The sequence below is a fragment of the Lissotriton vulgaris genome, chromosome 9 (assembly GCF_964263255.1).
Source record: "Lissotriton vulgaris chromosome 9, aLisVul1.2, whole genome shotgun sequence".
Lineage (NCBI taxonomy): Eukaryota > Metazoa > Chordata > Amphibia > Caudata > Salamandridae > Lissotriton > Lissotriton vulgaris.
In genome coordinates this window covers 80,881,722-80,893,960 of record NC_141697.1, presented here as the reverse complement: position 1 = coordinate 80,893,960, position 12,239 = coordinate 80,881,722, and the positions used below count along the sequence as shown (strand labels likewise).

The 12,239-nt window shown below is 43.7% G+C and overlaps 1 protein-coding gene across 1 annotated transcript in view; it reads left to right on the top strand.

Moving 5' to 3' along the window:
• The window catches only part of CDAN1 (codanin 1), a 232,752-nt gene that overhangs the window by 109,018 nt on the left and 111,495 nt on the right, over nt 1–12,239 (top strand). The window contains exons 9-10 of the mRNA XM_086937098.1: nt 6,143–6,232; nt 6,439–6,514. Coding sequence (XP_086793224.1) covers nt 6,143–6,232; nt 6,439–6,514 — 166 coding nt within the window. The remainder of the gene's footprint in view (nt 1–6,142; nt 6,233–6,438; nt 6,515–12,239) is intronic.

The window sequence follows — 12,239 nt, the reverse complement described above, 5'->3', positions numbered from 1 at the left end:
ACACTCACGGAAGCACACACACGCGCACGCCCGCACACACACACACACACACGCAGGCACACACACACACGCAGGCACACACACACACACACACACACACACACACACACACACACACACACACACACACCCCTCCTCCCCCTTACCTCACAGGGCTCTTGTTATTTCCTGCCAGCTGGTCTGCTTCCGTCACCGTCTCTGTGCAAGCTTGATGGCGTTCGTGGGCACGGACAGCGAAGTGCTAGCCCAGTGCTTGCTTTCATAAGCCCAGACAAGTCAGCCCAGTCTTCCATGTAGTCCAAATGTGCCTACCCATTACTTGAGCCACATCACTACTTATTTCCTGTAACTCCCTCGAACCAGCTCAGTGTTGTCTCCCACAAGTTGTGACGTCTGAAGCAGTTAGGAGAACTCCCAGAGGCTAGAGACCAACTTCAACGGCATCTCTTCGATTCGTTAGCACTCGGACAGGACAGATGGAGTCAAACATATTGGAGCTGGCAGAGTCTTTGTTTGGTTAATGAAGACAAACACAATAGTCAACTGACTGGAGGCAACATTGTGGATATCCTTACTAAGGCATGAGGAGGTGTAATCTGGGGGTACAGACATGGCTGAGAAAAAGGCACCTCTCCTCTTTACCTGCAAACATAGATTTCTGGAAAGCTCGGTAAGATGTGGAAGCTTCGAAAGTAACTTCTATGCCTATTTTCCATTGAAGCAGAATTCCTACAGCTGCCCCTGCTGTCCGACTGCCTCTGGGACCGCTTTCTCATACTCATAGGGTGAAGTGCCCATGCGCTTCCTCCGCTTTCTCTTACTCATAGGGTGAAGTGCGCGTGCGCTTCCTCCGCTTTCTCTTACTCATAGGGTGAAGTGCGCATGCGCTTCCTCCGCTTTCTCTTACTCATAGGGTGAAGTGCGCATGCGCTTCCTCCATCTGGTGTTTACCTTCCCAGACAGACGGTACTTTTTGCTCCTAATGAAGTTAATTCCTATTAAACTGTGTTTGAAAGCGATAGAGCGTGGAGCTCTGCATACTAGAATATTGATGTGTCTTTTTAAATAGAATACTCATGTTATTCTTAGCTTCCAACTCCCCAAAGTCATACCCATTATGAGCAGTTTCCCCTTGTTAGGTTACAGGTCGCTAAATATTTTATACGTTTTTGGCAACTCTATCTCTACAAGCACAACTTCAAAGCGCAGTCGCTATGCTTTAGAAACCTTATTGAGACGGGGACTTTGTTTTAAAAAAATTCTTTACACAACACCACCACCTGCCTTGAAACGCAACAAATATATATATGTGCCGCAATAAGTCGACTTTCTCTATGGTGCTCTTAAATCTCATGGACGTCAGTGCTTTAAATGGTCCGATACTGTCGGGTACGGAGTACCGGCACTTCCTTCTTTTGAGAGGGAGGGCACCTGCACTTCTGAAGAGACACATAAGAGAGTACTTGCACTTCTCAGAAACAAGTAGGTACTCTGATACAGAGTACCTGCACTTCTATTTTTCCATTTCAAGCACTGATGGACGTGTATTGAATAAACACATTTTGGGATGCGGTTTGACAGCATGCGTGAGCCAGTGGATAGGTAGACCTCAAGTTTGGCTCGACACATTTTCAGAATGCGGTATTTATTTTACGCACATCTCGAGATCCCCAACAGCAGCCACGGGACATGAATCAATGTATGTTGTAATACAAATGCGTTATGTTAAAACGTATTTTCATGTAATTCCTGCTTCCCTCGTGCTGATGCTTTCTATCATATCAATACCACTATGGCAAACTTTTTTTTTTTTTTTTTGAAAACCTTTATTTGACATTTTCAACCAAATACAAACACGGGCCTACAACCCCCAGGGCTGGCCGCTAAGCAATTGCAACACAATACTACGATCAAAACTTCAGACCCAGCCTCCTGGGGAGCATAGTCGCTACATCCACAATGCATACTGGTTGGAAGACGTATCAAATTGGAAACAGGATACAAAAGGTTTCATTTTATATATAAGATAGAAGGATCAGGTGCCATACAATATCTCAAGCTATGAAGTGGGGGCGAGCAAAATAGCAATGTGTCCACAGTTAATTCGTTTTCATGTAGGTCAGTGGCGTTTAAGCAGACGACACCCGGATAAACAAGAATACTATTACGGTTCTCGCCAACGTTTATGCCCGCCCCGTGGCCCCGAAACATCGCGAGAGTTGAGGCACAGATGTGAAAGCAGAGATGGACCAAACAATGAACCCACTACACTGACCCGGAAAAAGAGAAAAGAGAAGGCCAAAGAAAGATAAGAAGAGAAAAAAGGCAATAGATACAAAGAAAAAACAAAACTCCCATTCCCCCATCCCCCCCACCCTGCACCCCTGCAGATGACTACGGCCTACCCCCCTAGCAGCGTGCCTGTCTCCCAAAAACCGAAATCCAAAATATAGAAGAAACAGGGAAAAAAGAGAAAGAAATTAAACCCCACCCGAAGAGGGGAAATGGAAGAGGGCTGTAATCAACGCACTCCCGGTCTCTCGCCCCCGTCCTAACCAACCCCGCCCCGGACTCCGCTAATTTAATAAAACAATCCCGTAAACCATAATACCACAATGAACAACCCAGACAACAATCTCAGCCTTGGCCCCGTCGATGAAATTCGCTGAGTCCGTAAGGGGAAGAAAGCCCCGTCCTCAAAATGTCGAATGTTACATAGAAGTTGGCAGAACAGGGGTCCACAGATGAAAAAGGAACGGCAGGTCCCAAATTAGTCGGCTGGTACCAACGATGCCCCTCCCCGTCTCCGAAGCCAGGCTTTATCCCATCCGCCATCTTGATAGACCGACTGGGGAGGGGGGTTGACACAGTCCAAAACAGATCACAGTACCAATTAAAAGGAACCGAAGTGGGGACAGTATGTAAATGTACCGACAGTTGCAAAACCGGGGATTCCAACGGATTAATTGAGTCACCAAGCACAGTACTTTCGGGTAGCTCCACTGCGATAGGGGCAAATACAGCTTCCAGCGCCGGGTCTAAGTACGCCACCGGGGCGTCAATCGAAAGGCGAGCTGGCCGCCGGGTCTCGGGCGTCAAGTCAGGATCCGGTCTCAATCCTTTGATTCCATCCGCCGCCAACAACAGGCTGCAGGTCTGAGCTTTAACAGTCTCCTGAAGTGCCACAAGGGCCTCCAGCACCGTCCGCAATGACGGGCCACTTTGAGCCTGCTCCGTCAGCCTCCATTTTTCCTCAGGCATGGTGGTCCCCACGGAGAGGCGCCTTCTCCGGGGGAGGATTAGGCAGAGCAGGAATGAGCCATGAGGGACAGACTGTTAGCGTGCAGTAGCGCGTAGCGAGATTCCAACCCAAGGGGCACTGGCGATCTGAATGCCGGACCCCCGGTCCGGGTCCCCTGCAACACAGCACCGTGCGTCACTCGTCACCTCACCTCCTATAGAGCACCAGGCAGCAGATGGTAGCAGAGCAATCCCAAAATTCTGAATGTTCCAGAGACCGGACCCAACCGCATTCAACAGTCCGTTATTGTTCAACTCGGACCCGGCTAGGCCAGCACTCGAGACCCCGGCTTCTCGGCTGGGTTAGGCCTCAAATCGGTCCTCGACGTTACTCCGCTCCACGATGTCGGAGAAACTCCGGGATCACATCATCGGAGTGCAAATCGGGTCACACACACGGATCCAGGGCAGGAAATCAGGATAGGTGGCAGGATAGTAGAGCGTAAGACGGAGGTCAGCGGAGCCGGGAGACTATGCGGCCATCTTGGTTGGTGTTGTAGCTCTTCCTCCCCACTATGGCAAACTTGATCGTAATCCGCTGTGGAAATGTTGCGCTGTTTGGCTTCGCGCGGGTAAGTGCAAGAAATGTGTAGGTCCTTACTGTTGTGTGCTGGCTGCCCCTCATCTAGTTGAGAGGTGACGGAGAGCTAGGATTACGTACCAGCTTTACAATAAGTATTTTCAGTATGTATAGTTTTGTTAGTTTTAAACAGTTGCTGATGGCTTCCTGTCCCGCAGCCATAGCAGGGTTTTATTTCAAAAGGCTTTCCACGTTTTGTGTTTAATACTTGGGCAGGTACACCGGTCAGTAGCTTTGGGGTTTACTTGAGTCCTTTTTTAGGTCAAAGTTTGCCAGACCGCGCAGCTGTATGGTTTGCTAAAGACAGCTTGGACATTCAGGAACCTGACCTAGGAATGCTTTCCGCTCGTTGCTTGCCATTGTTTATGTGGTTTCCAACTCCCATTTCCTGGCTTTCTATATGCTGGCGTTATTTACTTCAGGCTGTCCAGCTTGAGTTTGTCCCTCCTGTTGCCCAAAACTTGTTTACTATATTCTTCCATGAACTCGCTTTCCGTGAACAGACATTTAAATCGTGTACTTATTTTGACACGTTTGCTGTGCATTCAAAGAGGTGAAATGTCAAGCTCTCTCTTCTAGGGAGATTAGTGTTTACTTTTCTTTCTCTGACTTCAAAGTGAGGGATTTATGTGACAACCTACAGAGTATCCATTTAAGAGGAGAGGGTGTAGAATGTTTTGTTCCAGCATATAAAACAAGCATTGAAAATGCAATAGGTCTCGCCTTTTAAGTTAAAGCTGTTTGCTTTGCTATACAATACCATTAGCAAAGCAAATGGCTTTAACTTAATCAAAGGCGAGACCTATTGCATTTTTAATGCTTGTTTTATATTTTTTAATTAACTATTAGTGTAGTGTAATGATTTACATCCGGGAGGGTGGAAAAAAACCCTGAGTAGACCTATTTTGTCCTTTTGTTACAAGGGAAAGCCTCCAAAACCCTTCTCCCACTTCCTACCAGGCCTTAAATATCAAGTAGTTTTACCTGTACTACTGATTTATTTATAGCACCGTCCTGCCGTTTTTCTTTTGTATCTGTGCATGCCCAATCTTCTTCCTACCCCAAGACTGGTGTACACTGTCTATCTACTCGTATTTACTTTTTCACAAGTTTGCAACTGGAACATTTTTATTTCTTATAGTGTTTATCTATAGCAAATTGTTGCAATTAATTAATTTTTTGGTAAGTTGAGATACCCATGTGGAGAGCATGGTGCATTGAATCAATTACATTAACATTGCTGAGATTTCCTTTCTAGAGTGCATACCTCATAACCTCCATCACGAGTGAGTGAATTTATTAGTTATTTATAGGAAGCACTAGTTTTCTAGGAACCATCACATATTCCATTCGTCACATGTTAAAGTTGTGAGGATAAAACCCATTCAAAACTAATGACACATGTGTGGGCCTTTGACTTGGTAATAGGCTCCTGTAATCCAGGATTCTGCTGTGGGACCCAGCGGCAGATATCCATGTGGAGATCCCTTTTTACTGGATCCCCCTGAGCAGTAAGATGAACCAGTGCGTAAACAAATTTGTGGTTTATGGAAACGAGGGTTGTCTGGAACCTCCTGCACTGTCCCTAAGAGGAAGGAGATCCACTAGAAAGTCAATAGTTGAATACCAGGGCTGTACACATATGCGACCGTCCCCACAATCGCTGCATACCTTAAGATCCTTGTCTGTACACAGAACACATCGCAAGACCTTCGATTTAATATGGACATCAGGTTTACTAGTTTAAGAAAATAGTCTGTTGAGGATTAAATTTAATTTGAGGCACCCTCTGACCGAAATTCCCCATTGCCAATCCACCCATTTGTTCCTGCAGCTTAAAAGGTCTGGTCTGTGAAGCCTTTGGTGAACTACTTATCACAGCCTACCAAGTGATTTCTTCATTGATAGATTTGACCCTGCTTGCAAACCTGACCTACCACAACCTGAAGGCATTTTGATGCTATTTGAGTGTTTCTAAAAACAACATTACCAATTCTACAATGTTGATTTGTTATGTTTAAGGTGAAAGAGTGCCATACGTACGTAAAGCTACAAAAGGAAAAAATGTCTTTATGGAAAATGACTATCTTGTGGCAAAGTGGGGTGCTGGAAAGCGATGATATACCGTTTTAACCTTCAGTTCAACAGTGATGGTTGGGTTCATCACTTGCAGAACGTGGTCACATTCATCCAAGCTCTTCTGTTGGCGCTGTTCCTGTCCTCCGATAGCGCATTGCCCACTTTTTCCACTTTCTTCTACAGGGATGTCTTCTATGAACTGCTGCGTGACTGGGAGGACAATCATGAGCAGCCAGACTGGAACTTTGAGACTGGTTTAGGCCTCAGAATTAGGTAAGGATCTCTGTTTCACCACAATGACATGCTGTATCGCAGTTGTGAACCATCTTTATTTTTAATATCCTGTTGACAAGAAAATCTCACCCTCGAGTTTCATTAAAATTAAAAGCTCTTTCCAAAGTGTGAGCGCTTCATTTCAAATTATTTAGTTGCATTTTTAAGCATTCTCATTATTTTCCAATGTATTCTCTTTCTTTAAGGGCAATGATGACCAATCTCTCTGCTACCTATAACCATAGCCACTTTGCCAGACTGTTCCAGAAACAGCTTATCCAGGTAACTCTCTGTACACATTTGTCATCTACACTAGGTACAAGCCTACGAACTAGGATTCATTTGTTGATATTGACTCTAAAATTATAGGCAGTCCTACATATTTTAATAGTGCTCCTTTTCAGCAGGTTAAGGTGAATGAAAGGCAGTCTCAGTCTGCTGGGATTCTAACTAATATGTAGAAATTTGGTAGATTCAACCATACATTTAATACATATTTTATTCAAGTTGAATACAAATTAGTTACCTTCAGTATATGCATACTGGAACACTTGTTTATGTGGCAACAGGACCGCCCCTCTCCTATTATACAACATTTCTCATCCTGACAAGGGTAATCACTGTCACTTATGGAGACCACATCTTAACTCTAGGACCTTGCAATCCACTCTCGTGCAACCTTTCCACCGATTACACTTCTCTTTGCCAGTCTTCAGATACACTGCCAAATCTGTGCATTCTCCATTCAAGAGCTCCTTGCTGGGCCTAGGACTGCAGCATGCTCTTCTTTCCTTCACTTTGCATACAACCTCTTTCTAGTTTGTCATGGTTGTTTTATGTTGAGGATACTATCGTACTGGATCCTCCAACTTTCCTCCTGTGCGTGATAAGAAATGTATCAGATTGAGTCAATGTACCCAGATTGTACCTAAATGCTGATCTACTTGATCATCTGGGACCACCTGGCTCATCTAGTCTACCTACCTTGTTGCTCTTAGCTTCACATACACCAATTGATCTTCAGCTTTACCTTTGTGGAGGAACTATCCTGGCGATTGCTCTCTTGTTTTTGATGAACGACAAGGCTGCAATTTCTTTCTACATCTGTAACAATCGAGAAGCAATGGAAGGTGGTTTTATCTTTTATTAACTTTCCCAGAGCACACCTTGTACATCGAATTTATAACATCACTATGCAATGAAATAGAAGCCTACCACTAGGCAGAATACCACTACTGCTTACTGTGTGATCAGTAAAAATGTATTGAAACGGATCAGCTAAGTCTTATTGATGGGAAGGGTAAGATTTAGCGCCAAGGGTAGCGTTGAGTTTATGATTAGGTTTGGGATAAGGAGCAAGCTTAGGTTTAGAGTTGGGCGCGGGGTATTGTAAAGTGCAGAGTTAGGTTAATGGTAAGGTTGAGAGATCTATTTAGAGCCAGGCTAATATTTAGGAATATAATAGGTTTATACTTAGTTTAAGTTTAGGTCTAATGTTAGGCTTGGGCACAGCTTGACACATATATTGTTAAGGTGAGTAATGTGTTAGAGTTGAAGTAAGGGTTAAGGCAAGGACTATTGTTGAGTTTAGTGTAGTGTTGATCATGATTTGCTGCCCATGTAGAGGTATTAATGAATTACATTATCTACTAACCTGGTCACTGTAGTCATGGCACAATGTGGTGGCAATCTACATAACCTACAACCACTATTCCCCTTGCTTGTTGGATCGATATCCAAATGAGAAAATAGCATAAACCATCACCGAGGTGGCACTCATTCAAACTAGCAGATGTGGCTAAAGCTCAGTTAGCTCTCCATTATTGGCACTATTTAGATAGAGGGCTACGTGCGTCTCAGCAAAGATGCTACTTTGTATTCCAGTTGGGTCGATTACCAGGGTTCTTGTGCAGTGAACTCAAAGGCATGGCATGAACAGAAAAAGTTAGTGGTAAATGTGTTTTATTTATATAGCGCCTTCTACCCAGAGGTCTCGTAGCGCTGTATTCATACCGCTGTGGAACCCTTCCTGGCTTTCCTATGAGATGTCCACTCCTGGGCACCCCCAAGGTGAAGCCAGGCATCCTAGCGCTGTTGGGGCCGTGGAGATTAGACTAGGCACTGAGGCGAGAATTATCGGGTCCGAGGAGATTGAGTCCAAGAGCCGCCGAGGCGGGAATTGAACCCTGGTCTCGGGCCAGGCCTCTGCATCAGGGTCTGCTGCTCTAACCATTGAGCCACGCTTCTCCAGTGGTGTCCATTTATGTCCCTCTAAAGCTCCAGCAAGTAGTCCTTGGCAATGTAAGCATACTATTGTGAAGTGTTCTGAAGACCACTCATGTAGTTAAACCCAGGTCTTCCTTTTGTGATGCAACTTATGTGTTAATCATTCACATTAACAGTGCATTTGCCAGAGATCACAAAAGCTCCAGCTGGATTAATATTTAGGAAGACGGAGGCTTTTTGCGACCACCACTGAATGCAGAAATGAAGGCCTACAAGGTACAGCAGGTCTTCCTCCCTTAACGTGCTTTAAAAATGGTTGGATGTAATGAATGATATCAAGGAAGGGGGACATTTGTAAACATTGACAAAGCTTCCACTTTATAAATTATTTACCACAGCAGGTCAGATGGTGGTGAACACATCTGCAATTGCAAACAATTGATGCACTTGATTGCAACTCTCTAATTGGAGGAAGCATCACTAGCTGGACATTGAATTTGCAAGTTATTTATTGTGTCACACTGTATCTGAGCTTTTCTAGGCCCCTCCTCTGGTAGAGTAAGACTAGACTGCTTAAAAGGTTTACAAGTGTAGAAACATCCCTGCTCAAGAGTGTTTCACCTGGCCGCATCACCAGGTGGAAGTGCAGCAGAAAATGGGAGGAAGCTTTTGGGAATTGGCATAAAAACTGATTCCTGCATGTTGTTCTCCATTGTCTCTTACTTGGAAGTAAGTCTCCTCTTCTTCCCTCCCCAGATTTACTGACTAAAGTAGTGGTATTAACCCCTGGAGTTTCCTGCCAATAACTGGGCCACTCCTAGTGGGCCCCTCCATCCATTGCCAAATTCTACTTTCAGATGTTTGATGTGGATACGTTGAAGGATCTCGGCACACATATTTACTGCACTCGCAAACCAGTAGTGGTGATACTTTGCGAGCGGACAGTGTAGATCTGCTAAACAGGGAGGTGCTTTTTTAAAGTCGGTTAGTAATCTTTGCCTATCCACCAAATTGCCTGATCCCAAGAGTACTGTCCAAGATGGAGAGAGGCTTGGAAACAGATTCTTATAGTTCTTTCATGGCTGAGATACATCTGCATGCTGACCTTCATGCACTGTATGTGAACAGGCTGCTTAGGTTCATGGAATAGAGTGGACCTGCTCACAAAGGAACAGGGTCAGTTTCTGCATTAAAACCCAGTGTCATTATTTTTGACAGTCTGGTTTCAGAAAGTTCTGAATCCATTGTTGTGGTGTTCTCACAGGACTGCAGGGACATTTTATAGACTGATCGGTACCCTTCCATGAAGAAAGAATGTATGATGAAGTGGAAAATATTCTACCATTATTGCAGGCTTAAGATACTCGACTCCTATTTATCCAAACTCCAGTTGCTGTACCTGGCTAATTTGTGCCTCAGTCCTCCTCCATTTAGGTGCAGTGGGTAGGTAGTGTATAGAAAGAAGCTGAAAGCCTCTTTTTCCATTACTTAATTAAGGATTTTATGTAAGGACTCTTCTTCACCGTAATATCGATATGAATACGTGCCTATTTTTAGGAGCTTGAATTTGTTCTGTCAAAGGCTCATCAATTCAAACAGAAACATGAGCTGGGCCTTAGGTGATATGGAAAATGGCTGTTATTAGCCACCATGCAAGATGAGGTTTTTTATTTTTTTCATTTTTGATATTTGATTTTCTAGCCAGAACTCGACCCGGTGATAGGCTTACCAGACAGCTTGGCATCAGGGTCTTTGTCAATGTGTCAACCTGAGACCGAAACCAGTTGGACTGTAACAACCCAACACTCAACTGAGCACTGCTTCAGTGAGATGCTTTATAGGTAACAATCAATCGTATGAGATATCACAGGCGTAGGCAGTGGTACCCAAACCTTTTTTCACCATGTAAAGGTACACGCTAGAACACTAGGAAACCAGGGATATATTCCAAAGATTTATTTAAAAATCAAACTCCTATCCCAATGCATACAATATCAATAGTAACTAGTATAAAAAGCAACAAAATGTTGGCAAGAATGTTTATCAAAAGGATGAATAACAACAAATATTGCAACGTGCTAATATCATAAAATCCTCTTTTTAATTATCTCTCCATCCCACCCACATTTCTCTTGGCTCCTCTGCTAAGCTTTAGCACCACAAAGAGGGCTAATATGGGTTTCAAAGATGGTTCTTCACACGTTTTCTAAACAAATGTCCAGTAAAGTAACAGTGTCAGCTGTTCTTCTATATCGACACATGCACACAGGCAATTTAGCACACAGAGCTAAGGCTTGCTCTATCTCATTACCTTCAGTTCTTAGTCTTAGTTTATCTAATATAACTAAACATTGGTTTTTTTTACATTTCTTTTTATTGGATTTATATACAAACATATAAATCAAAAATAATAGCGGTCACAATAAAGGCATGACGTCACTGTGGTCATATGGTTGCGTACTCAATAAAAATGATATCAGTAGAAACAGCCTGACAGCCTTACATTTAAATTCTGAGAAACTTTTCCTATTGTATAAAAACAATAAATAAGAAGTGAAGTTATTGATCCATATAGAAAAAGATTAATATATTTTAGCACACTTAATTATCACATTGCAAAGAATAACCACATGAATGAATGCGCATTAATGTTTGACACTACAACTAATTTAATAACAAATGTAATTCAAAAAGGGGATACTTAAGAAGAAAAGAATAGTTACAACAAAGCTATTTTGAAGACCAATCCAAAAGTAATGTTTAAAATGTCATCTGAGTACCACCTGAATTGAGCAGCTGTTCTCATTAAGTTTGTTCCAGATTCATCCACACCATTAGAAAGATCTGGCCCACGCCGTAATCTTAATATTTGTCCCATACCGGGAGAGTCTTTGTCCTTCAGAACAGCTTTTTTTTGTCAAGCGCAAAGTTCATTTAATTTTTCATAATGTTATAGACCGTGTTACAGGATAATGATGTTCGAGCATAATAAAGCATATAAATGTATGTTATACTTATTACAATTACACATTGGGTACTGTCATTTATAATTGAAAGTAGTACAACAAGAATAATCGCGATCAAGAGATCAATAGTTAGCATGTCAAATCCCACCCGCCGGGATCCCTTCCCAAAACTTCTAACCCATTGGAAGAGGTCTTCACGCCAGTCTACTAATCTCGAGGCTTTTGGGGATTTTCAGCAGTTGGTAAGAAGGCGCTGTGCTAGTAGTAGTGCAAGATTTGCAAAACGTGTTCCCACGTTGGAACCTCTGGGCCTAGCTGATAACCCCAGGAAGCAACTCCCCGCAGCGTTCCAAGAGGTCCGGCCTGTGACCTCAGTCAATGCTTTCGATACTACTGCCCGATACTACTACCGGCTGATCTGCGGCACTTTCCGCAGTGGGAAGGGTAGGTGACTAGACGCCCTACGCCAGGAACTCCGAGGTGGTCTCCACCAAGTCCTGGCCCCACCCGGTCAGCTCGAGGAAGCCTCCGTAGTATAACATACGGTCCTGGGAAGGGTCCTGAGGAAAGGACTGCCATACGACACCTACCAGGTCGTATACTGGGCCCCCTGACCACGGGGGAGCCCTTGCAAATCATATGAGCACCCCTTGGTCCTGACGAATTGCTCTATAAGCAAGAAACATGTTGACCATCCACTCACCAAAGGGTTGAATGAGGCTCACTACCTTGATAGTTCTGCCTCTATACCCCTTGTTTTTTTAACAGAGCAGTGAGCCATATCATTAAAATCCTAATTTTTGGACTCTACTGAC